Consider the following 27627-nt stretch of genomic DNA (forward strand, 5'->3'; position numbering starts at 1 on the left):
CAACATCTCATCTTTAACATTTGACTCTAACATCTTCCCAACCACTGAGGTCAGGCTAACTGGTCTATAATTTCCTTTCTGCTGCCTGCCTCATGGAGTAATGTTTGCAATTTTCCAGTCCCCTGGCACCATGCCAGAGTCCAATGATTTTTGAAAGATAATTTCTAATGCCACCACAATCTCTAACGCTAGCTCTTTCAAAACCCTAGGGTGCAGTTCATCTGGTCCAGGTGACTTATGTACCTTTAGGTCTTTCAGCTTTTTGAGCACCTTCTCTCTTGTAACAGTAACTGCACCCACTTCTCTTCCTTCACACACTACAACATCAGGTGTACTGTTCACTGTCTTCCACAATGAAGTTGTGAGTTGTTGCTGTGAGTTGCACTGGTAATGACATCTTCCTAACTATACCATTTCTGCAGAAGCATTGATTGGGATATAACCTACCCAGGGTTGTACGACTGATCCCAACTTGTGAGTCGATGCCTCAGTGTATCTCTGGACCTGGTAATTCATCAGGGGATGAAATGTGAGCCCAGCGTGTGGCTGTGCTGCCCCATAGGAAGGGTGTAAGTTCCACTGCACTGCAGGCAGGGTCATTAGTGTGGAGACAATGCAATGATTTTTAATTATATTGAATGCTCTGTCTTTTCAGAAAGAACTCAATGGGCGACAGGGAGAAGTGGATACACTGATAGAGGAAACCTCAGGCGAGATTGGAAAGTTGAAACAGAAGATCGACTCCATTAAAGTAAGTGACTCTGCCAGATTGACACTCTGAAGCCTTCTCCTCCTCCTCCATGCTGAGGATAATGTTCTCGCTCCTGCCCTGTAGGTGCTGAGGTGTTTGTTGAGACCAGTGAGTGAGCTGTTGGTGGGAGGCATCTGATGGGGTGAGCAGATGGACATTGGGGGAGGTGGTGCAGTCATTCCCTCATTGGGCTTCTGTGTTCTGTTTGTTGTCTTGAACACACCTTCTCCATTGTGGGTGGGTCAGAAGTTAATTAAGGATATTACACCTTCTCAATGATGCTCTGAGAACAACACTCAGAGATCAGAATACATTTTGTCTTGGGAGTCCAGCATCTGGTATGTGAAGGATGCGGCCTGATCAATGGGTCTAACTGGATATCAATAAGGCCTCAATGTTGACCTGGAATTAATGATAGCTTGTGACTTTTAACATAGAATATAGAACATTGAACAGTACAGTACAGGCCGTTCGGCCCACAATGTTCGACCCTTAAACCCTGCCTCCCATATAACCACCCCACCTTAAATTCCTCCATATACCTGCCTAGTAGTCTATTAAATTTCACTAGCGTATCTGCCTCCACCACTGACTCAGGCAGTGCATTCCACACACCAACCACTCTCTGAGTAAAAAACCTTCTAATATCCCCCTTGAACTTCCCACTCCTTACCTTAAAGCCATGTCCTCTTGTATTCAGCAGTGGTGCCCTGGGGAAGAGGCGCTGGCTGTCCACTCTATCTATTCCTCTTAATATCTTGTATATCTCTATCATGTCTCCTCTCATCCTCCTTCTCTCCAGAGAGTAAAGCCCTAGCTCTGTTAATCTCTGATCATAATCCATACTCTCTAAACCAGGCAGCATCTTGGTAAATCTCCTCTGTACCCTTTCCAATGCTTCCACATCCTTCCTATAGTGAGGCGACCAGAACTGGACACAGTGCTCCAAGTCTGGCCTAACCAGAGTTTTATAGAGCTGCATCATTACCCTGCGACTCTTAAACTCTATCCCTCGACTTATGAAAGCAAACACTCTTTAAGCTTTGTTAACTACCTTATCTACCTGTGAGGCAACTTTCAGGGATCTGAGGACATGCACCCCCAGATCCCTCTGCTCCTCCACACTGTCAAGTATCCTGCCATTTACTTTGTACTCTGCTTTGGAGTTTGTCCTTCCAAGAGAACCTCACACTTCTCTGGGTTGAACTCCATCTGCCACTTCTCAGCCCACTTCTGCATCCTATCAATGTCTCTCTGCAATCTTCGACAATCCTCTACACAATCCTCTACACTATCCACAACACCACCAACTTTTGTGTCATCTGCAAACTTGCCAACCCACCCTTCTACCCCCACATCCAGGTCGTTAATAAAACGAAAAGTAGAGGTCCCAGAACAGATCCTTGTGGGACATCACTAGTCACAACCCTCCAATCCAAATGTTCTCCCTCCACCACAACCCTCTGCTTTCTGCAAGCAAGCCAATTCTGAATCCACCTGGCCAGACTTCCCTGGATCCCATGCCTTCTGACCTCCTGAATAAGCCTAACGTGTGGAACCTTGTCAAATGCCTTACTAAAATCCATGTAGATCACATCCACTGCACTACCCTCATCTATATGCCTGGTCACCTCCTCAAAGAACTCTATCAGGCTTGTTAGACACGATCTGCCCTTCACAAAGCCATGCTGACTGTCCCTGATCAGACCATGATTCTCTAAATGCCCATAGATCCTATCTCTAAGAATCTTTTCCAACAGTTTTCCCACCACAGACGTAAGGCTCACCGGTCTATAATTACCCAGACTATCTCTACTACCTTTTTTGAACAAGGGGACAACATTCGCCTCCCTCCAATCCTCTGGTACCATTCCTGTGGACAACGAGGAACATAAAGATCCTAGCCAGAGGCTCAGCAATCTCTTCCCTCGCCTCGTGGAGCAGCCTGGGGAATATTCCATCAGGCCCCGGGGACTTATCCGTCCTAATGCATTTTAACAACTCCAACACCTCCTCTCCCTTAATATCAACATGCTCCAGAACATCAACCTCACTCATATTGTCCTCACCGTCATCAAGTTCCCTCTCATTGGTGAATACCAACGAGAAGTATTCATTGAGGACCTCGCTCACTTCCACAGCCTCTAGGCACATCTTTCCACCTCTATCTCTAATTGGTCCTATCTTCACTCCTGTCATCCTTTTGTTCTTCACATAATTGAAGAATGCCTTGGGGTTTTCCTTTACCCTACTCGCCAAGGCCTTCTCATGCCCCCTTCTTGCTCTTCTCAGCCCCTTCTTAAGCTTCTTTTTTGCTACCCTATATTCCTCAATAGACCCATCTGGTCCTTGCTTCCTAAACCTCATGTATGCTGTCTTCTTCCACCTGACTAGATTCTTCACCTCTCTTGTCACCCATGGTTCCTTCACCTTACCATTCTTTACCTTCCTCACTGGGACAAATTCATGTCTAACATCCTCCAAGGGATCCCTAAACATCGACCACATGTCCATGGTACATTTCCCTGCAAAAACATCATCCCAATTCACACCTGCAAGTTCTAGCCTTATCACCTCATAATTTGCCCTTTCCCAATTAAAAGTTTTCCTGCCCCCTCTGATTCTATCCTTTTCCATGATAATGCTAAAGGCCAGGGAGTGGTGGTCACTGTCCCCCAGATGCTCACCCACTGAGAGATCTGTGACCTGACCCGGTTCGTTACCTAATACTAGATCTAGTATGGCATTCCCCCTAGTCGGCCTGTCAACATACTGTGACAGGAATCCGTCCTGGACACACTTAACAAATTCTTCCTCATCTAAACCATTGGAACTAATCAGGTGCCAATCAAAATTGGGGAATTTATAGTCACCCAGGATAACAACCCTGTTATTTTTGCACCTTTCCAAAATCTGCCTCCCAATCTGCTCCTCGGTATCTCTGCTGCTACCAGGGGGCCTATAGAATACCCCCAGTAGAGTAACTGCTCCCTTCCTGTTCCTGACTTCCACCCATACTGACTGAAAAGAGGATCCTGCTACATTACCCACCCTTTCTGTAGCTGTAATAGTATCCCTGACCAGTAATGCCACCCCTGCTCCCCTTTATCCCCCCCCCATCCCTTTTAAAGCACTGAAATCCAGGAATATTGAGAATCCATACCTGCACTGGTGCCAGCCAAGTCTCTGTAATGGCCACTACATCATAATTCCATGTATGTATCCAAGCTCTCAGTTCATCACCTTTGTTCCTGATGCTTCTTGCATTGAGGTACACACATTTCAGCCCTTCTACCTTACTTTATTCTGCTTCTCTTTCCTCAAAGCCTCTTTCTATATATGATCTGGCTTTACTCCATGCACTATACTTGCAGTTCTATGGCAACGCTCCAGTGTTTGAGGTGGCTTCTGACGGAGGTCTCTGTCTCTGAATTGTACAGGACCACAGGGATCACAACTGTGAAGTTGTCTCAGTTTGTCTGCTTCTTTGGACACAATATTCTGCAGAAAGCCTAAAGGCTGTACTCATCTGCTGAAGCTGACGGTGCTTTAGGTGTCTGCTTTTGTTAAGGGGTTGCTTCCGAGATACGAGAAATGGCCGACATTTTCCATGTCTCACCTTGTTGTTAGTGGTAGCAGTATGCTGTGGGATCTGGTTGGTGTCATAGGGAGATTTACTGCAGGATCGGGATCTCTATCCCGTCGAGTCTGCACTGACCAATTACACCATGCCTTTGTGCTCAGGAGATCATGTCTCACAAACTTGATTGCGTTTTTGAAGAAGTAACCAAGAAGGTCAATGAGGGCAGGGTGGTTGATGTGGTCCATATGCACTTCATTAAGGCCTTTGATAAGGTTCCTCATGGTAGATCACTCTGAAAAGTTAGATAGCATATGATCCAGGGAAAGTGCTGGTTGGGAGCAGAATTGGCTTGATTGTAGGAAGCACAGGGTGATGAGGAGAGGAAAGGTTGTTTATTGGAATGGGTGCCCAAGACAAGAAGTGTTCCCCAAGGGTTGTTTCTGGGCCCATTGCTATTTGTCATCTAGATCAACAACTTGGATGAGAATGTACAAAGCAACGTGCAGGTTTGAAGATAACACTAAAATAGTTGGTGTCATTCTCAGTGAAGTTGGTTATCAGGACTTACAGAGAGATCTTGATCAGCTGGGTTAGGGGACGTACAAATGGCAAGTGGAGTTTATTTCAGATACAGTAAGCGCAAGATGTTGAATTTTGTAAAGACAAATGGGAAAGGACTTTCACAGTGAACACTCCATGCAGGCAGCATCCAAATTCAGGACTGAACCTGCATCCCTAGTGCTGTGAGGTTTGCACCTGTTGAATTTAAGGCTGATCTTCTTGCACACTTTAATTAACAAGTCTGTCATGACTTGAAGCCCATCTTCTCAATGCACACCAACACAAGCTTCATCAGCATACAGAGACTCAATGAGCTTGATTCTGGGGAGGAGGTGACATGGACTGATCACCTTCCTGCTGGTCCATTCCAGAGGGAAGTTTGTAAGAAGTGAGGTGCAGGAGTATGATCAGAAAGGTGGAGTGAGGTGTAAGGTGGTGACCTAGCCTTGTCTGACGGCAGCCTGGACTGAGATTGGCTCTCTTTGGGTCCTGAAGGTTGGCCCTCCAACAGAAATTTGGCTCCATCATGAAGCTGATGTATGATGGAGTTGATTTCTGTGCCTGGCTGAACTTGTGAAGGATACCCTACGGTTGCTCCCAGATGACTCGGTCAGAAGTTTCTGTGTGCTCTAATTAAGGTGCTGACATGCGTACTTTCGTGAATTTTAGGGCACGGTACTACAGGTAAAACAGCAGGCCAAGCAGAAGTGTGCTGAGCTGCAGAGAGTAGTCGAGAAGGCACAGAGGGATGTGTTTCATTTTCTCGAGGAAGAGGAGGGAGCCGTGGTGAGTCAAGTGGAGAAATCTATGGCTCAGCTGCAGAGCAGCCTTGTTGTGCTGCAACAGAGCAGGCTGCAGCTGGAGGCTGCCCTGAAGAGTGACGACAACTTCCTTGTACTGCAGGTAAGGGGCTCAACGTTGTTATATGCAACTCAGTCTAATTCTTGAGTGATTGACTCACCTGCTAGCTAAGAACTGGTTTAGAATTTAGAACAGTACAGGCCCTTGGCCCATGATGTTGTGCTGATTTTTTAACCTACTCCAAGATGATTCTAACACTTCCCTCCCACATGGAGCTCCATTTTTCTTTCATTCACATGCCGATAAATGTTCCTCATGTATCTGCTTCTACCGCTACCGCCCATTCGACACACCCATCATTCTGTGTGTAAAGAAAACATACCTCTGACATTCTGCCTATACTTTCCTCCAATCATCTTATAACCATGCCTCCTGAATTAGCTATTTCTGCCCTTGGAAACGTGCGCTCGCTATGCCTCTATGCTTGATCTATGCCTCTTTTCATCTTATACACCTCTATCAGGTCATCTCTCAGCCTCCTCCTCTACCGTCCTAGGCAAAAGGTGCTGCCTGTGCCTACTAACTGCTGTAATAGAGCTAGATGATCACAGCCAGCAGGACAGCTGCCTAAATCATCCCATGTCAGTTTAATTTCTTGGACATCAACATCTCAGAGGACCTATCCTGGCCCCAACATATTGATACAGTCATCAAGGTATGGCAGGGTCTATGCTTCATTAGAAGTTTGAGATTTTGTATGTCACCAAAGACAAGCAAATTTCAATGGATGTACCATGGAGAGCATTCTGATTGGTTGCATCACCACATGGTATGGAGGTTCCAATGCACAGGATCGAAAGAGGCTGCAGAAGATTATCGACTCAGCCAGATCCAGCATGGGCACAACGCTCCTCACCGTTGCAAACATCCTCAAAAGGTAGTCCCTCACCATCCAGGACATGCCCTCTTCTCATTGCTATCATCAGGAACGAGGTACAGGGGCCCAATGATGCACTCCAAATTTTTAATGAACAGCCTCTTCCTCTTTGCCATCAGATTTCTGAACAGTCCATGAATCCATGAAAATATGTCACTATTCCTATTTTACACTATTTTTTGTAATTTATAGTAATTTTTGATGTCTTGCACTGTATGTCTGCCACAAAACAACACATTTCATGACACGTCAGTGATAATAAACCTGATTCTGATTTGGTATATTTTACGCTCAATTCAGTACTTCAGCAATCAGCATGGGGTTTCCTAAGTAGGGGGAAGTTGGAGAAATGTTGGGGGAAGGTTTGAAGTGGAGAGAGACTGGGGCTGGGTAGGGACAGTTTCAGCTGTCTGAGCAAGCGCTGCTCACCCTTTTCACTCTGATTGCTCCTGAGGTCCACAATTAATTACTTGGTTTTGCTGACACTGGTTGTTGTTGTGACATCACTCAACCAGCTGATCTAACTCACTTCCTTATGCCTCCTCATCATCATTTAAGATTCTGCCAACAACAGCCTTTAGATTATTGGATTATATTCCTCATCTCAGAGCTGCTATAGTCAGTGGATTTAATGGCACAATGTTCTAGCTAGCTGTTATAGTTGCATTTCAAGATGAGTTCTGAGCCCACAGGAGTTTACAATAGTATTGTAAAAGGGACTTCGTGGTTTATCACAGAATGATAAAGATAAGAATTTTTTCAAAGTCACTTTTGCCAAATATACAACATGGTAATGTTTATGTACAGTATTTCTTATCTGACTGTATCACCACTGACTGCATTGCATAGTAATGCCCATAATCACAAATGAACTTTACCCTGTGGGAATGATACTATTCATAAGGCCTATCATTACTATGTTGGCTCTTTGAAAAAACAATGCAACTTACTCTCTCTGAAACTGTGAAAATAAAAGTCTGAGCCAGGTTTAAGAAAAGTGACAGTCCAAAATATATCCAGACCATCTTTGTGCTTTCTCACATGAACAGTCTGGCTCAGCCCATGGGGTCTGTGCCAACCATGGTGGCAATACAAATTAATCTCATGCACCTGTACCTGATCACTGCCTGCCTAAACACCGCTATTATCTCCACTTCCACCACTAGGCATCTACCACATTGTGTGAGAAGAAGATTGCCTTCACACAATTCCCCCTCACCATAAACCTATGCCTTCTATTATCTGACACTTCCACCCTGACTATCTACCTACCTGTACCTCTCATATATTCTTAACCTCTATCAAAAGTCTGTTCATTCCTAGCTTCCAAAGCTCCAGAGAAAATAATCCAAGTTTGTTTAATGTCTCTTTATAGCTAATTCCGTCCAATCCAGGTAAAATCCTGGTGAAGCTCTTCTGTACCCTTTCAGAAGCCCCCACATCCTTCCTGTAAAGCAGCAACCAGAACTGCATACAATGCACCTAATGTGGCCTAGCCAAAGCTTTATACAGCGACAACATAATTTGTAGGTTATTATATTGAACATCCCAACCAATTAAGCTGTACACTTACCTTACCAATCAATCAAATTATGTTTCTCACTTTCAGGGAGCAATAGGCTTGCACCCTAACATGCCTCTGTACATTGATGTTCCCAAGGTTCCTGCCTTTTCCTTTGTACTTTCCTGTTGCATTGGCTGAAGTCCCATTCCTGAACAAAGTGGACTGAGAAATTGTGGTGGGACCTTCGCTCTCTTCCCATTGTCTTCCTACAATAACCAACATTGTTGTGGTTGCTTTGTGTTATATCACTTTAAGTTCTGCTACTGTTTTCTGAAGCAACTTCATTCATTGGACACCATGGCAATAGACACCTTAGACACTGAGTCCAAGGAAAGTGAAACAGTACAAGTATGCTCCTAACGTACCTCCTCTTTACACATTCCGTTTTGCTGAAAGGCTAGATGTTTGGGAATTCCAGGACGAGGAGACAGAATCTTAGAATTTGAGCCAGAATTTGGGAGTAAAGCTTGAGAATGTACCTACACATAAGGGATGGTGCGGGTTTAGAGCTCTTTCCCACAAACAGCAATTGAATACATTCAATTGTTGATGGACAAAGATATTTGAACTGGGGTGTAAGCAAATGTTCGGGATGAGGTTAAAGACCAACCACAGTTTTATTGACAGAGAATAAACGGGAGAGGTAATTAACCTGTTCCCAGCCCTACTCTCCTAGAGGTGATCCAGTGGAGTATCTGCAGGAGTTGCTGCCTCAAGATATATCATCAAGGATCCCCGCCATCAAGGGCCACGCCAACAGACACCATTGGGCAGGAGATCGCTGCAAAAACTAAATTGTTGAAGGGAAGTAGCTGTTCTGGAACCTGGTTCTGTAGTACGTCAGGTTTCTTAAGTCCCTCAACAGTTACTACCCTTCAACAATTTGGTTCTTGCACCAATCAAGTCATTATAGTTCAGTAACACCATGACCATTTTGATTACCTTGCACTAAAATGAACTTAGTTTTCATTGTTCTAATTGAGTTCTTTCTTGTAAAGCTTGTGCAAATTTATGTTTAATTTATGTTTTTTTTCTTGTGAATGTTGCTTATCTGATGCTCTGCGCCTGTGATATTGCTGCAAGTAAGTTTTACATTGCATGTATGCTTGTACATGTGACAGTAAACTCAACTTTGATTCAATTTCCTGCTTTTTGCCCTAGAAAAATAACTGGGTAAAAATCAGGAAAATCATCAATATTTTATTCACTTGAGACTTCCTTCTCTTGAAATGAACTAAATGTTTGAAGTTGTGTTGGCCGTATCCTGCCCTGGTTAATGTGAAGTGTGCCTGGGCCTGGTCTGAGTTATTCTCATCTGGAAGGGAAGCTCCATTGAGAGGATTCCTTTTTCTGCTTGGGAGGTGATGGAATGGAACAACTGGGTGGAAGATTGCTCTGGCAGGTCCCTCGATGTGCAGACAAGCAGGTGGAGGGTTCTTTAAAGGAGAAAGACAGCTATTATAACCTAAGTGATGATCACCACACTTTGAGGTTTAGGGTGTTGCCTGGTTGTTGTTCTAATTGTTTGCCTACTGTGGGTCTATCAACATAATTTATAGAAATGTTATGGAATTTTATTTCGTGACGCCTTGGAAGTAATGTACAATTTTATTTTCCCAGGAATATCAACAATTAAATAAACCTGCGGAGGCTTGCCCTTTGCTGCCCTGCCAGGTTGATGCCAAATTTTCATCTGTGGAATGTGCTCTGACTGAACTGTCCAATCATATCACACAACAACTGCATGGAAGTTTCAACCCACATCTGGATCTAGAACAGGCCAAAGGTCAGTTGCAGAATGTAGCAGTCACTTTGGCACAGAAAGGGAGCAAGTATGGGTGAAGATGGCATCCCTTCCTGTTCCAGTATCTGCTGGGTGGGCACGGAGGGAGAGGTGGAATCTGGTGAGTGGAGGGAGATGGGCATGAAGTTGGGAAGAGGATGTTATATCAGAGAGGCTGTGTGCACCCCAGAGATGGTAGTTAACTTTGTTTACCTGGCTACCAGGTAATGTTGGGAGTAGAACATCTAAGGTAAATAATGTAATAAAATATTCAATAGGTGTTGGGGCTTAAATATGCGGAGTATGACCGTTCATGAATATGCACACTCACTTTTTATGTAATCAAGATCAGAATCAGATTTATTGTCACTGAACTACAATGATGTGAAATTTGTTGTTTTGTTGCAGCAGTATAGTGCAAAGGCATAAAACTAACATAAATTAGAAAACAAATAAATAATTAGTCCAAAACAACAAATAACAAAGTAGTAAGTCATAAGCACGAGGAAATCTATAGATGCTGGAAATCCTGAGCAACACACACCAAATGCCGGAGGAACTCAGCAGGTCAGGCAGCATCTATGGAAATGAATAGATAGATGACGTTTTGGGCTCAGACCCTGCTTTAAGGCTTGTCCAGACTGAGTCCTGATGAAGGGTTTCAGCCCAAAATGTCAACTGTTTACTCTTTTCCATCAATGCTGTGTGGCCTGTCTGAGTTCCTCTGGCATTTTGTGTTGCTTAACAAAGTAGTATTCATAGTACATTTAGAAATATGATATTGGAGGGGAAGAAACTGTTTCTGAATCTTTCAGAGTGGTCTTCAGGCTCCTGTAATACAGGAGCGGATGAGTTTCACTCTTCCTTCTGTGGGAAGAGAAACAAAGGGAACGTTTCAGTTTGAAGACTTTGTATCTGTTTCATTGATGCTGCCTGAATGGTTGAATATTTTCAGCCTTTTCTATATGAGCTTTCAGGTATATGCAGTTTGTTTTGATTTTTTTATCTCCAGTGGCAGCTTGCAGGGCCTTAACACCAATTGATAGAAGGGAACAAACTTTCAAACTGATCACCCTTTCAACCATCAGCTTCTTTGGCCTCTTTCCCACCTTCCCCTACTGGTAGCAGGAGGCACTTTCCTTCAGGGTTGTGAATGTTGCAAGGCCAGCTTTTATTAGCCATTCCTAATTGCTTAGCTGTTGTTGAACTGAAATGTAAAAGTACATTTAGGAACTGAGTGCATCCTATACTTTGTCTTTTTTGTTGAAATGAAGTATTGAGTTGCTGGTGGGGGGTGGGGGGGGAAGGAGGCAAAGGCTCCAGTTTCTTTTCATCACCCTGGGGCATGCACCATCATCAGTGATGAAGGCATTGACCGATAAAGTCACTCAAATGTAGGAGTTTCTTTTTAAAAGAATGATAACATTGGGCAAGTGGTGTGGAGATCCAAAAGATAAAAACAGTTAGGGCACTTGCAAGACATCAATAACTTCCAGTTAGCTGCCACTGACATGAGGGAACTATGTAGTAATTTTATAATGGCAGGTTTGTGTCTGGTGATGTGTACTTGCAGGCTTTTTAAATCTGCCCGATGGAATAGGGGAGAGAGAGAATGTCTAGGGTGAGTGAGCTCTTTGCTTAAGCTGGCGGCTTTATTAAGACCAGAAGATAAAGCCATGTGCTAGTGAGTGCAAGAATAGCATGATCAGGCATGTTAATGTGTGGCTGTGAGACTGGTGTAGGGGGCAGGGCTTCGGGTTCCTGGATCACTGGGGCCTCTTCTGGGGGAGGTATGACCTGTACAAAAAGGATGGGTTACACCTGAACCCAAAGGGTCCAATATCCTAACAGGCAGGTTTAATAGAGTTGTTAGGGAGGGTTTAAACTAATTTGGCAGGGGGATGGGAACGGGAGTGATAGGGCTGAGGAAAGGGAAAACAGAAATAAATCAAAGATAGTGTGAACCAGAGATGATATTAAGGACAGGCAGGTGATGAGGCATAATCACAGCCAGTGGAATGAGTTACAGGCAATAGAGGCGTGGTGCAGTTAAAACAGAAAGCAACAAATACTGGACTGAAAATGTTATATTTGAATGCACGTAGCACAAGAAATAAAACGGATGATCTTGAAATTCAGCTACAGATTGGCAAGTATGATGTTGTGGCCATCTCTGAAACTTAGATAAAGGATGGCTGCCATTGGCAGCTGAACATCCAAGGATATACGATGTATCAGAAAGACAGGTTAGTAGGCAGAGGGGGTGGTGTGGCCCTGTGTATAAGAAATAATATAAAATCATTAGAAGGGGATGACATAGGATTGGAAGGTGTAGGGACTCTATGGATTGAGTTAAGAAATGACTAGGGTAAAAGGACCCTAATGGCAGTTGTAAACATGAGGAATTCTGCAGATACTGGAAATTGAAGCAACACACATCAAAGTTGCTGGTGAACGCAGCAGGCCAGGCAGCATCTCTAGGAAGAGGTACAGTCAACGTTTCAGGCCGAGACCCTTCGTCAGGACTAACTGAAGGAAGAGCTAGTAAGAGATTTGAGAGGGGGAGGGGGAGATACAAAATGATAGGAGAAGACAGGAGGGGGAGGGATGGAGTCAAGAGCTGGACAGGTGATTGGCAAAAGGGATACGAGAGGATCATGGGACAGGAGGTCCGGGGAGAAAGACGGGGGGGGGGGAACCCAGAGGAGGGGCAAGGGGTATAGTCAGAGGGACAGAGGGAGAAAAAGGAGAGAGAGAGAGAGAGAGAGAAAGAATGTGTGTATATAAATAAATAACAGATGGGGTACGAGGGGGAGGTGGGGCATTAGCGAAAGTTAGAGAAGTCAATGTTCATGCCATCAGGTTGGAGGCTACCCAGACGGAATATAAGGTGTTGTTCCTCCAACCTGAGTGTGGCTTCATCTTTACAGTAGAGGAGGCCGTGGATAGACATGTCAGAATGGGAATGGGATGTGGAATTAAAATGTGTGGCCACTGGGAGATCCTGCTTTCTCTGGTGGACAGAGCGTTGTACACATTGTTCATTTTCCTCCACAGATGCTGCCTGATCCATTAAATTTCTTCAGCATTTTGTGTGGATTCCTCCAGTATCTGCAATCTTTCTTGTGTCCTCAAGAGAGAAAACAAGTCAGATTTAAGAAGAAGAGAAGGTGGGGAAGAGAGAGATAGGACAAGGGAATATTTCTGCTAGGGTCAGTCCAGGGTTACCATGGAGATGAGATGTAGAGATCGTAAATTGATGAGGGTAGTCTGAGAGAGAGTAAATGAACTGAAGTTCTTTCTAGAAATTGTGAAACACTGGGTGTTGTGAAACACTGGATTTTCCCAAGAAGTCAGGCATTGCTGATGGAGGCTGTATCACAGATGGAGGAGTTATAGTGGAAAAGGGCAGTTTTCTTACTCTGGATCTGTTCTGGGATTGTTTGCGGTACAGTGTGGAGCAGGTTTAACTCTAACCAGTGCTGCATCTGCCAAGACAATGTAGAGAAGTTTTACTCTGTATTGAGCCTGTGCTCTACTAGCCATAGAGTGTTGGTGGGACTGTACAGGGACAGCTGTACTCAGTACTGAGTCTTTACAAAAAACCTTTATCTATTACTTGTATGCATGGCTCCCATGTTGTGTGCTTTACTGTTTTATGTTTTTTAAATAACTTTTTTTGATTCATCAGCAAAACTTAAATTAAAATGTTGTCCTTCACTTCCAGGATATGTTCCAGCACTGTCTGTGGCTCCGGGGAACCAGCAGATGCCACGTGTTCCCTCCCCAAGGACAACTGGACAGGAAGGTAATTCTGCTGAGTCGGCACTGTACTTGTCCTAGGAATGATTTGGCTTGATGGAATGAGCTTTATTCTATATCTAACCTTTTTTTTAAACTTAGCTTTATCCTAACCTCTGTTGTCCCTGCCCCAGGAGTGTTTGTCATGGTGGTGTATAGGAAATGTTATCCTTTTTATTCCTTGCTCTATCTACACTAGATGTATTTGTGAGATGGTATATATGGAACTTTTCTCTGTTTCTAACCTCTGCTGTACCTGCCAGTGTATAAACCCCAGCAGAGATCAACTGACCAGAGTAGTCCACCTTAGCACTGTTCACTACATGTAACTCTAGCAAAGGCTCTCAAGTCCTTTCATCCTCCAGTCCTTTGTACAGGGTCCATTGGACCTGGTTCAATGTTCCATTTTGTTTTGGGTCACTGTTCCATTTTCTACTTAGATTTCAATTTAGCCCCAAAATATGAAAAATAAAACATGCTAAGATGTGTGAATATATTTCTGTCTTTTATGCAGATCATGATGTCTCCAACTCCATTAACCCATCAGATACATGCCTCATGGAAACAAAGCCAGACCCCACCTGCAAGAAGAGAGCAGATTACTTACACCGTATGTTTGCATCTCCCATTATTTTCTATCTAAGGATGTGCGATGGCAACCATCACACTGGGGAATCAATCATGGGTCCCTGGGGTACAATCATGGGTCCCTGGGGTAGCTGGTCACAGTCTTTAATTCACTTTAGGTGTTGCAGTTTGCCTCATTAACTGTGGCTTGGCAGAAGCCAAGGGGTTCCAGTACTATGTGCTGGCAACATCTTCCTCTGCTGGGAGGTCTTCTTGCAGGAAGAAAAGGAAGATAAGCCTCTTGCTTTTGATTGACCCGTGACAACTCACTGTCAACACTCATGCATCTCTGCTGGCTACATGGAGAAAAATGGAGGGTTGTGCTCTATACAGGAGCGAGGGTGTTAATTTGATTGTGGAGTAGGTTTATATAGGTTGGCGCAACATCGTGGGCCAAAGTCCCCTACTGTGTCATACTGTTCTATCATAAAGTTGACCAGTCTGAAGTGGTAATTGGATCAAATGTTCCCTACAATCCAGGACGTCTTTGACTTTATTGCTTGTCATTTCTGTTGACAGTTCAAATTTCTCAGTGCTTTTAATGAAGATGGATGCAAAATACTTGCATAGTTCATCTGCCACTTCCTTGTTCGCCATTACTACCTCCACAGTGCCATTTCCCAGCAGTCTGATATCTATTCTCACCTCCCTTTTACTCTTTATATATCTGCAAATACTTTTGGTGTCCTCTTTTGATGCTGCTGACAGTTTACCTTCATATTTAATCTTTTCCACCATAAAATGGTGGAATTCCTCATTAAGATGGAGAGTGACATAGTTAATTCAGAAACAAAGGTTCTGAACTTAAGAAGGGTAACTTTGAAGGTATGAGACGTGAATTAGCCAAGATAGGCTGGCAAATGATATTTAAAGGATTGACGGTGGATATGCAATGGCAAGCATTTAAAGATCGCATGGATGAACTACAACAATTGTTCATCCCAGTTTGGCAAAAGAATAAATCAAGGAAGGTAGTGCACCCGTGGCTGACAAGGGAAATTAGGGATAGTATCAATTCCAAAGAAGAAACATACAAATTAGCCAGAGAAAGTGGCTCACCTGAGGACTGGGAGAAATTCAGAGTCCAGCAGAGGAGGACAAAGGGCTTAATTAGGAAGGGGAAAAAGATTATGAGAGAAAACTGGCAGGAAACATAAAAACTGACTGTAAAAGCTTTTATAGATATATGAAAAGAAAAAGATTGGTAAAGACAAATGTAGGTCCCTTACAGTCAGAAACAGGTGAATTGATCATGGGGAACAAGGACATGGCAGACCAATTGAATAACTACTTTGGTTCTGTCTTCACTAAGGAGGACATAAATAATCTTCTGGAAATAGTAGGGGACCGAGGGTCTAGTGAAATGGAGGAACTGAGGGAAATACATGTTAGTAGGGAAGTGGTGTTAGGTAAATTGAAGGGATGAAAGGCAGATAAATCTCCAGGGCCAGATGGTCTGCATCCCAGAGTGCTTAAGGAAGTAGCCCAAGAAATAGTGGATGCATTAGTGATAATTTTTCAAAACTCTTTAGATTCTGGATTAGTTCCTGAGGATTGGAGAGTGGCTAATGTAACCCCCACTTTTTAAAAAAAGGAGAGAGAAACCGGGGAATTATAGACCTGTAAGCCTGACATCGGTGGTGGGGAAAATGCTAGAGTCAGTTATCAAAGATGTGATAACAGCACATTTGGAAAGCAGTGAAATCATTGTGAAAGGAAAATAATGTCTGACGAATCTTACAGAATTTTTTGAGGATGTAACTAGTAGAGTGGATAGGGGAAAACCAGTGGATGTGGTATATTTGGATTTTCAAAAGGCTTTTGACAAGGTCCCACACAGGAGATTAGTGTGCAAACTTAAAGCACACGGTATTGGGGGTATGGTATTGATGTGGATAGAGAATTGGTTGGCAGACAGGAAGCAAAGAGTGGGAATGGGACCTTTTCAGAATGGCAGGCAGTGACTAGTGGGGTACTGCAAGGCTCAGTGCTGGGATCCCAGTTGTTTACAATATGTATTAATGACTTAGACGAGGGAATTAAATGCAGCATTTCCAAGTTTGCGGATGACACGAAGCTGGGCGGCAATGTTAGCTGTGAGGAGGATGCTAAGAGGATGCAGGGTGACTTGGATAGGTTAGGTGAATGGGCAAATTCATGGCAGATGCAATTTAATGTGGATAAATGTGAGGTTATCCACTTTGGTGGCAAGAACAGGAGAACAGATTATTAACTGAATGGTGGCCGATTAGGAAAAGGGGAGGTGCAACGAGACTTGGGTGTCATTGTACACCAGTCACTGAAAGTGGGCATGCAAGTACAGCAGGCGGTGAAAAAGGTGAATGGTATGTTGGCATACATAGCAAGAGGATTCGAGTACAGAGCAGGGAGGTTCTACTGCAGTTGTACACGGCCTTGGTGAGACCACACCTGGAGTATTGTGTGCAGTTTTGGTCCCCTAATCTGAGGAAAGACATTCTTGCCATAGAGGGAGTACAAAGAAGGTTCACCAGCTTGATTCCTGGGATGGCAGGACTTTCATATGAAGAAAGACTGGATCGACTAGGCTGGAATTTAGAAGTTAGAATTTAGAAGATTGAGGGGAGATCTTATTGAAACGTATAAAATTCTAAAGGGATTGGACAGGCTAGATGCAGGAAGATTGTTCCCGATGTCGGGGAAGTTCAGAATGGGGGTGGGTCACAGTTTAAGGATAGAGGGGAAGCTTTTTACGACCGAGATGAGGAAAAACATCTTCGCACAGAGAGTGGTGAATCTGTGGAATTCTCTGCCACAGGAAACAGTTGAGGCCAGTTCATTGGCTATACTTAATATGGCCCTTGTGGCTAAAGGGATCAGGGGGTATGGAGAGAAGGCAGGTACAGGGTTCTGAGTTGGATGATCAGCCATGATCATACTGAATGGTGGTGCAGGCTCAAAGGGCCGAATGGCCTACTCCTGCACCTATTTTCTATGTTTCTATGTTTTCCCTCCTTATGACTTTTTAGTTGCCTTTTATTGGTTTTTAAGAGCTTCTAAATCATCTACCTTCCCACCATTTTTTGCTCTATTATATGGCCTTTTGCTTATATGTTGTCTTCACTTGTCAGCCATGGTTATGTCATCCTACCTTTAAAATACATCTTCTTCTTTGAAATGTATCTATCCTGTGCCTTCCAAATTTCTCCCTGAAATTCCAGCTGTTGTACTCTGCCATCATCCCTGCTAGTGTTCCCTTCCAATCAAATTTGGCCAGCTTCTTTCTCATGCCTTTCTAGTTTCCTTTACTCTACTATAATACTGAAACATCTCACTTTAGCTTCTCCTTCTTAAATTGCAGGGTGAAGTCTATCATATTATGATCACGGTCTCCTTAGGGTTCCTTTACCTTAAGCTCCCTGCTCAAATCCGATTCATTACACAATACCCAATCCAGAATAGCCTTTTACCTAGTGGGCTCAACAAAAGCTTTCTACAAATTCACCCTCTTGGAATCCAGCACCAACCTGACTGTCCCAATCTACCTGCATAAGGAAATCCCTCATGACTATTGTAACATGTAGATAAGCACATAGACAAGAAATGCTTAAAGGGCCAAACATAGTGAAATAGTTCTGGCTGAACTTGTTCAACATGGATGACTATTTTACCCTACGACAATGACTGTGGTCTACAACTATAACTACAACCTAAGGAACTGTGTAACACTTGTGCTTGGCTGGACTATATCCTAGTTGTCTTATGACCTTCATAGGGGTGTGCATTAATTATTATCTTCTGTGTCTGCAGATGCTCTTCATTTGATGTTTGACCCTAACACAGCTCACAAGCATCTCCTTCTCTCAGACGACAACCGAACGGTGACAGATGTTGATCCTGAATGCGTCGCCTATCCAGAACACCAGGACAGGTTCAACAGCTTCCCTCAAGTGTTGTGCACTCAGAGCATATCGGAGGGCTGCTGCTATTGGGAGGTGGAAGTGAGTGGACACTGGGCAGGAATTGGACTCACGTACCAAGGGATCAAGAGGAAAGGGTCAAATATGAGCAGCCTGATTGGGAGGAACAATCTCTCCTGGTGTCTTTTGTACAGCAACAGCAAATTTTCTGCCCTCCACAATAAACAAGAGGTCACTGTCCAGTCAGGAAGGCAGCAACGGATTGGAATCTACCTCGACTATTCTGAAGGGACGCTGGAATTCTATGGTGTTGGGAACACGATGAGTCTCATCCATAGATTCAAGGCAGTGTTTACAGAGCCTGTCTATCCTGCTTTTTTTGTTTTTTTGGGAACATCCCTCAGTCTCTGCCAGTTGAGTTAGGGGAAATTTCTTTCAGGGGATGAAAGACTGCATGTTATTTCAGGATGGATGTTTTGAGAGAAAGGAAACTAATGACTGGTGATACCATACCTGGGGAATGTCACCCCAGAGAGTAGGGAGAACGTGGATTAGCAATGTAAGTGCAATGGAAGTTGGGAAGTTAGATAAGAATGAGGGAGAATGGAACTGCTAACAGGTTGAACTGAGGCAGAGAGGGAGAAAACTCTGGAGAGTCAAACAGTGAGCAGTTGGGCTGAGTTCTTTGTTTCCTTCCAAGGAAACATTTCCAACCTGAACATGTATTACCTTTCTTTCAATGATCCTGGATCAAAGCCAACTAACAAACAACATGGATGTGTGTGTGTATGTGTGTGTGGGGGGGGGCTTAGTCAGGATGTAATAATGCACACCTTTCCCATCCTGCTCCAGCAATGAAGCATTGAAGGGGGCAGTGGGCCCAGAAGGGGTGGTTAGAAATGACAGGGTTGAAAGATGGAGTATAGAGGATTTGAGAACAGTCATGGATAATTTCAATTTTTGCTTGCTAACAAATCAGAGGGTAAAAATATTAAGTTTTGGGGAACAATTTCTTGTGTGCTTTGTAGTGTAAGTTCTTGATCTCACCCTCTCCATCCCTGGTCTAAAAACATCCAGAGGTTAAAACCCAGCAGAACAAGTTATCCAGATCACTTCGACTGTTCCATTCAGCACCTTCCACACTGCTATCAGTGAACCATACCGAAACATGATGGGAAGACCAACATTCTGCCTTTGATACGTTGTGTGCCCTGCATATTTTTGGTGTCCTGCTATTAGATCAATGCCTCAGAATTTCTCCCCTTTATGTATACAGTTACAATCTCCTGTCCCTCTCCTATGGTACAGCCTTCTCCCTCAAACATATTGATGAAGGTAGAGCAGTAGATGTAGTGTATATGGATTTCAGCAAGGCATTTGATAAGATCCCCTATGAAAGGCCTATTGAGAAAGTAAGGATGCATGGGATCCAAGGGGACATTGCTTTGTGGATCCAGAATTGGTTTGCCCACAGAAGGCGAACAGTGGTTATAGACAGGTCATATTCTGCATGGAGGTCAGTGACACGTGGCGTGTCTCAAGGAATCTGTTCTGGAACCCTTACTCTTCGTGATTTTTATAAATGACCAGGTTACGGAAATGGAAGGATGGGTTAGTAAATTTGCTGATGACACAAAGGCTGGGGGTGTTGTGGATAGTGTGGAGGGTAGTCAGAGGTTACAGCGGGACATCAATAGGATGCAAAACTGGGCTGAGAAGTGGCAGATGGAGTTCAACCCAGACAAGTGTGAGGTGGTTCATTTTAATAGGTCAAATATGATGGCAGAATATAGTATTAATGGTAAGACTCTTGGCAGTGTGGAGGATCGGAGGGATCTTGGGGTCAGAGTCCATAGGACACTCAAAGCAGCTGCGCAGGTTGACGGTGTGGTTAAGAAGGTATACAGTCCATTGGCTTTCATCAATTGTGGGATTGAGTTTAGGAGGTGAGAGGTAATGTTGCAGATATATAGGGCCCTGGTCAGACTCCACTTGGAGTACTGTGCTCAGTTCTGGTTGCCTCACTACAGGAAGGATGTGGAAACCATAGAAAGGGTGCAGAGGAGATTTACAAGGATATTGCCTGGATTGGGGAGCATGCCTTATGAAAATAGGTTGAGTGAATTCGGCATTTTCTCCTTGAAGGGATGGAGGATGTGAGGTGACCTGATAGAGATATATAAGATGATGAGAGACATTGATCGTGTGGATCGTCAGAGGTTTTTTTCCCCAGGGCTGAAATGGCTAACACGAGAGGACACAGTTTTAAGGTTTTTGGAAGTAGGTACAGAGGAGATGTCAGGGGTAAGTTTCCTTTTACGGAGAGAGTGGTGAGTGCATGGGATGGGCTGCCGGCAACTGTGGTGGAGGCAGAAATGATCGGGTCCTTAAGGAGACTCCTGGATAGGTACATGGAGCTTAGAAAAATAGAGGGCTATGGGTAACCCTAGATAATTTCTAAAGTAAGGACATGTTCGGCACAGCATTGTGGGCCAAAGGGCCTGTATTGTGCTGTAGGCTTTCTATGCTTCTATATTTTAAATACCATTCCCATTGTCTCAAAATAAACTTGGAGTTTTCACTGTTTGGAAACTACCACTTCATCTTTAACCACTCTTTCCTTTCCAAAGTCCTTTATCTGCAGATTTTTCCCAGCACTCTTTTTGAATCCCTGCTCCTGCAGCAACACCGAAGTAGCTTATATGGTTTAGTTTTGAATGTCCCTAGTCACAAATGGATGATCACCACCCTTTTCTCGTGTTCTACCTTCTCTCCCTGTTCTGGTCTTTCACCTTCTCTCAGGTCCAGTATTCCAACATCACTTACACTGTTCCTGCTTCCACATCAGCTTGAAGACCACCCACCTCTTGCAATGCCCCAGCTCCCTAAATTGCCAGATTGATTGCCTACCATCTAGCACTGGGTGAGTAGAAACTTCCATCAATTAAATATTAGGAAAAACAGCAGCTGCTGACTTTCCTACCAGCCACGATCTTCCTTCCATAAAACCTTAAGACATAAGAGCAGAATTAGGCCATTCAGCCCATCGAGTCTGCTCTGTCTTTGCATCATGGCTGATCCCACATCCCACTCAATCCCATACACCTGCCTTCACACCATATCCTTTGATGCTCTGACCAATCAGGAAACTATCAACTTCCACCTTAAATATGCCCAAAGACTTGGCCTCCACCGCAGTCTGTGGTAGAGCATTCCACAGATTCACTACTCTTTAGCTAAAAAAAATTCCCCTTTACCTCTGTTCTAAAAGGTCACCCCTCAATCTTGAGACTGTGCCCTCTAGTTCTGGATACTTCCATATAGGAAACATCCTCTCCACATCCACCCTATCTAGTCCTTTCAACATTCAGTAGGTTTCAGTGAGAACCCCTCGCATACTTCTAAATTCCAGTGAGTATAGGCGTAAAGCTGCCAAACGCTCCTCATACATTAACACCTTCATTCCTGGAATCATCCTTATAAACCTCCTCTGGACTCTCTCCAATGACAATACACGCTTTCTGAGATTTGGGCCCAAAGCCATTGACAAAACTGATCAGAGGCAGTGATCATGTGGATAGTCAGAGGCTTTTTCCCAGGGCTGAAATGGCTAGCACGACAGGTCACAGTTTTAAGGTCCTTGAAGTAGGTACAGAGGAGATGTCAGGGGTATGTCTTTTAGAGAGTGGTGAGTGCGTGGAATGGGCTGCGGATGATGCTGGTGGAGGCAGATACAATAGGGTCTTTTTAGAAACTCCTGGATAGGTACATGGAGCTTAAAAAAAATAGAGGGCTATGGGTTACCCTAGGTAATTTCTAAGGTAAGGACACGTTTGGCACAGCTTTGTAAGGGTCTGTATTGTGCTGTAGGTTAGACCAGAAGACAAAGGAGCAGAAATCGGCCATTCGGCCCATCGAGTCTGCTCCGCCATTTTATCATGAGCTGATCCATTCTCCCATTTAGTCCCACTCCCCTGCCTTCTCACCATAACCTTTGATGCCCTGGCTACTCAGATACCTATCAATCTCTGCCTTAAATACACCCAATGATTTGGCCTCCACTGCCGCCTGTGGCAACAAATTCCATAGATTCACCACCCTTTGGCTAAAAAAATTTCTTCACATCTCTGTTCTGAATGGGTGCCCTTCAATCCTTAAGTCATGCCCTCTCGTACTAGACTCCCCCATCATGGGAAACAACTTTGCCACATCCACTCTGTTCATGCCTTTCAACATTTGAAATGTTTCTATGAGGTCCCCCCTATACAGTCCAACAGCAGACAAACGTTCCTCATGTGTTAAACCTCTCATTCCCGGAATCATTCTAGTGAATCTTCTCTGTACCTCTCTAACGTCAGCACATCCTTTCTTAAATAAGGAGACCAAAACTGCCCACAGTACTCCAAGTGAGGTCTCACCAGCGCCTTATAGAGCCTCAACATCACATCCCTGCTCCTATACTCTATTCCTCTAGAAATGAATGCCAACATTGCATTTGCCTAAGTTTTCTATGTTTCTATGACAATACTCCAAGCGTGGTCCTATAAAGGCTCAGCATTATCCCCTTGCTTTTATATTCTATTCCCCTTGAATAAATGTGAACATTGCATTTGCCTTCTTTATCACAGACTCCGCCTATGAATTAACCCTCTGGAAGTCTTGCACGAGAACTCCCAAGTCCCGCTGCACCTCTGAGGTTTGAACCTTCTCCCCATTTAGGTAATAGTCTGCACTGTTGTTCCTTTTACCTAATGCATTATTATACATTTCCCAACATTGTATTCCATCTGCCACTTTTTTGCCCACTCTTCCAATCTGTCAAAGTCCTGCTGCAATTGCATTGCTTCCTCAGCACTACCTACCCCTCCACTCATCTTTGTATCATCCGCAGACTTTGCCACAAAGCTATCAATTCCATTATCCAAATCATGGACAAACAATATGAAAAGTAGCGGTCCCAATACCGACCCCTGAAGAACACCACTAGTCACTGGCAGTCAACCAGAAAAGGCCTCCTTTAGTCCCACTCACTGCTTCCCGCCTGTCAGCCATTCCTCTATCTATGCCAGTATCTTTCCTGTAATGCCATAGGATTTTATCTCGTTAAACACCTTCATGTGTGGCACCTTATCAAATGCCTTCTGAAAATCCAAGTAAATGACAGCCAGTGACTCTCCTTTGTCCACCCTGCTTGTTACTTCCTCAAGAACTCTAACAAATTTGACAGGCAAGATTTCCTTTCACAGAAACCATGCTGACTTTGATTTATCTTATCATTAGTGTCTAAGTATCCCAAAACCTCATCCTTAATAATGGACTCCAACACATTCTCAACGACTGAGGTTAGGCTAACTGGCCTATAATTTCCTTTCTTTTGCCTTCCTCCATTCTTAAAGAGTGTAGTGACATTTGCAATTTTCTAGTCCTCCGGTACCATGTCAGAATCAAGTGATTCTTGAAAGATCATGACCAATGCGTCCATTATCTTTCAGCAACCTCTCTCTGGACTCTGGGATGTAGTCTATCTGGTCTAGATAATTTATCACCTTAAGACCTTTGAGTTTGCCTAACACTTTTTCCTTTGTAAGAGCAATGGTACTACTGCTGTGTCTTCCAGTGAAGACAGATGCAAAGTATTCATTAAGTTCATTTGCCATCTCTTTGGCCCCCCATTACTAACTCACTGGCATCATTTTCCAGTGGTCCAAAGTCAACTGTCACCTCTCTTTTATCCTTTATATAACTGAAATAATTCCTTATTTCCCTTTTCTTCCTGAGGCTGAGCCAGTCTGCTTTGTCCCAGTGAGTTGCAGATCACCCATCCAAAGTAATAGTAACTACATAATCCCACCTATGCAACACCCATTGATATTTCTGCTCAACTCAAACACAACTCTTTGATTGTCTCCATCAGCTTCCATACAAATCTAAGCTGTCATACAAATGCCTGCTGACTACCCTAACTCCCACAAGACCAGGACATTCTGTGTGCCATAGATCATCAGGAACTGCTGGATTGATTGCGCATAGCGGGAGTGAAATTTGAAAAGGAGCAAGCGGAAGCAGTCAGGACATTCTGTGCACTGCATATCATGGGATAATTAGGCACTTGTCAAGGGCCAATAAAAAGAAGTTAGATTTAAACAGAGCAGCATTATGTGAGTGGGACAGGGCTGAGTCTTTGGCTGATGGAGGTTTCAGCAAGGAGAGGTAGAGGCTGTATGTAGATTTTCTTTCTTATTGGACGGTTAGAGCAGTGGGAATGCCAGACAGGATAGTGGAATGCTCCTCTTGAGGGATGTGAAAAGGCAAGAAGACCACCAGTGTCCCTGATGGCTATACCTGCAAGATGTGTGGCCAGCTGACTGTTACAGAATTGAAGATGGAGCTGGATCAACTCTGGATCATTTGGTAGGCTGAAGGGTAGACAGGTGATACAGGGGAGGTAGTTACACTTAAGATGCAGAACATAGGTAACTGAGCAACCATCAGGAAGGGGAAAGAGGATAGACAGTGAGTGAAGGGTACTCACGTGGCCGTTCCTTTCAATAACAGCTTTTGGATACTGTTGTGGGGTGGGGAGGGGGGAATACCTAGCAGAGGAAAGCCACAGCAGTCAGGTCTGTAGCACTGAGTCTGGCTCTGTGGCTCAGAAGAGAGAGAAGAGGCAAGCTGTAGAGATGGGGGATTTAGTAGTTAGGAAAATTGATATGAGGTTCTGTGGACGAGAACAAGATTCCCAATGGCACTTTTGCCTCCTGGGTGCCAGGGTCAGAGACATCCTGGATCGACTCCACAGTATTCTTCAGTGGGAGGGTGAGGAGTCAGAGATAGTGGAGAGAAGGGTAACAAGGTTCTGCAAAGTGAGTTCATGGATTTAGGTGCTAAGTTGAAATACAGGACCTCCAGAGTTGTGACCTCAGGATTGCTACCGATGTTATGTGCTAGTGAGGCCAGAAACAGGAAGATCATACAGTTTAGCGCATGGCAAAGTAGCTAGTGCAGAAGGGAGGCTTCAGATTTTGGATCATTTGGCTCTCTTCTGGAAAAGGTGAGAGCTGTATAGATGGGATGGTTTGCATCTGAACTGGAGGGAACTTGTATCCTTGTGTGTAGGTTTGCTAGTGCTGCACTGGGGGAGGGGGGTTAAACTAGAGTTGCAGGGGCTAGAGCAGATAGTGGAATAGTTGTGGTAAAAGATTTTGGTAACCTTACACACAAAGGCAGGAATCCAAAGGTTGAGCATTGTGGGACAAATGTTCTGAGCTGTGTGTATTTCAATGCAAGGAGTATTGTAGGAACAGCAGGTGAGCCTTAGGGACATAGATCAGCATGTGGAATTATGAGTTTGTAGCCATTAGTGAGACTTGGTTGCAGGAGGGGTAGGACTGGCAGCACAATGCTTTGGGCTTCTGTTGTTTTAGACGTAATGGAGCTGGAAGGATTAAAGAGGGAGGGGTGGCATTACTAGTCAGAGAAAATGTCACTGCGGTGCTCAGACAGGACAGACTGGAAGGCTCATCTACTGAGGCTCTACCAATGGAACTGAGGAATAAGAAACCACGGAATAAAGATGACCACATTATTGGGATGATATGATCGGCCACACAATAGCCAGAAAGATTTAGGGCAGCAAATTTGTAGAGGGATCGCAGGAAGCTGCGAGAAACATAATATTGTGATGGTATGTGACTGGGACTCCCATACTGAAAAAGGGCTGAATGGATTAAGTTTGTCAAATGTGTTCAGGAATGTTTCCTTAATGAATGAATAAAAATCCCAACTAGAGAGATGGCGATACTGAACCTACTGCTAGGGAACATGCAGGACAGATGACTGAATTGTGAGTAGGGGAACACTTTGGATCTATTGATCATAATGCCATAATGATCAATGCCATTCAAGATAATTCTGGAAAACGATAGGCCTGGTCCTCAGATTGAGATTCCTAATTGGAGAAAGGCCAATTTTGATGGTATCAGAAAGGATCTGGCAAGTTTGGTTGTTTTCTGGCAAAAGTGTGCTTGGTAAATGGAAAGCCTTCAAAAGTGAAATTTTGAAAATACGTAGTATCATTCCTGTTGGATTAAAAGGCAAGGCTAACAGGTTTAGGGAACCATGGTTTTCGTGAGATATTGAGACCCTGTTTAAGAAGGAGGTGCATAGCAGGTATAGGCATATAGGAACAAATCAGGTACTTGAGGGGTATAAGGAATGGAAGAAAACACTTAAGAAGGAAATCAGGAGGGCTAGTTTCTAATTGGGGAGGACATTCAAAAGTCAGAGGTGCAAAGGGTCTTGGGAGTCCCTGAGCAGTATTCCCTAAAGGTTAACTTGCAGGTCAAGTCAGTGGTAAGGAAGGCAAATGCAATGTTAGCATTTATTTTGAGAGGACTAGAATATAAGAACAAGGAATGTCATGCTGAGGCTTTATAGGGCATTGATCAGACCGCACTTGGAGTATTGTGAACAGTTTTGGACCTCTTATCTAAGAAACAATGTGCTGGCATTGGAGATGGTCTAGAGGAGGTTTACAAGAATGATTCTGGGCATTAAAGTACTAATGTATGAGGAGTGTTTGATGGCTTTGGGCCAGTACTCACTGGAATTTAGAAGAATGGGCGGGGGGAATCTCATTGAAACATACTGAATATTGAAAGGCGGAGATACAGTAGATGTGGAGAGGATTTTTTCTAAAGTCGGTGAGTCTAGGACCAGTGGGCACAGCCTAAGAATAGAGGGGCATCCACAGATATGAGGTGTGTGGAGGCCAGGCCATTGAGTATTTTTAAAGCGGAGGTTGTTAGGTTCTTGATTAGTCAAGGCATCAAAAGTTGCAGGGAGAATGTAGGAGAATGGGGTTGAGAGGAATAATAAATCAGCCTTGATGGAATAGCAGAGCAGACTCAGTGAGTTGAGTGGCCTAATTCTTATGTCTTGTGGCCTTTATTTCAAACACTAAATATTTTTTGCCGTGTTACATTCAACTAGGTTGACTTAAATATACTTTGATCTGAACTTGTACAAAAATAAAGTGTGCTTTTGAAATGACATTAGCAGCATGAATAATAAAGTAATTGAGATATGGGACACTGCAGCCTCTGAGGCTGTCTCTGGTTGACTCACTGGTACTTCCTCTGTTAGATTATGAAAACACGTAGTCCTCTTTTATTGTCATTTAATAATGCGTGCATTAAGAATTGATACATTATTTCCTCTGGTGTGATATCACAAAACATAGGACAGACCAAGACTGAAAAAACTGACAAAACCACATTATTATAACATATAGTTACAACAGTGTACAATACCATAACTTG

At 43.8% G+C, this 27627-nt stretch overlaps 1 protein-coding gene across 1 annotated transcript in view; it reads left to right on the top strand.

Moving 5' to 3' along the window:
• LOC140187188 (tripartite motif-containing protein 16-like) overlaps window positions 1-27524 on the top strand; it is a 71449-nt gene extending 43925 nt beyond the window's left edge. Inside the window, exons 2-7 of the mRNA XM_072242250.1 lie at window positions 656-751; window positions 5565-5798; window positions 9818-9983; window positions 13708-13788; window positions 14296-14391; window positions 18198-27524. Of these exons, the coding sequence (XP_072098351.1) occupies window positions 656-751; window positions 5565-5798; window positions 9818-9983; window positions 13708-13788; window positions 14296-14391; window positions 18198-18730 (1206 nt within the window). The 3' untranslated portion in view covers window positions 18731-27524. The remainder of the gene's footprint in view (window positions 1-655; window positions 752-5564; window positions 5799-9817; window positions 9984-13707; window positions 13789-14295; window positions 14392-18197) is intronic.
• The last annotated feature ends 103 nt before the right edge of the window (window positions 27525-27627 follow it).

This window comes from Mobula birostris, chromosome 24 (assembly GCF_030028105.1).
Source record: "Mobula birostris isolate sMobBir1 chromosome 24, sMobBir1.hap1, whole genome shotgun sequence".
Lineage (NCBI taxonomy): Eukaryota > Metazoa > Chordata > Chondrichthyes > Myliobatiformes > Myliobatidae > Mobula > Mobula birostris.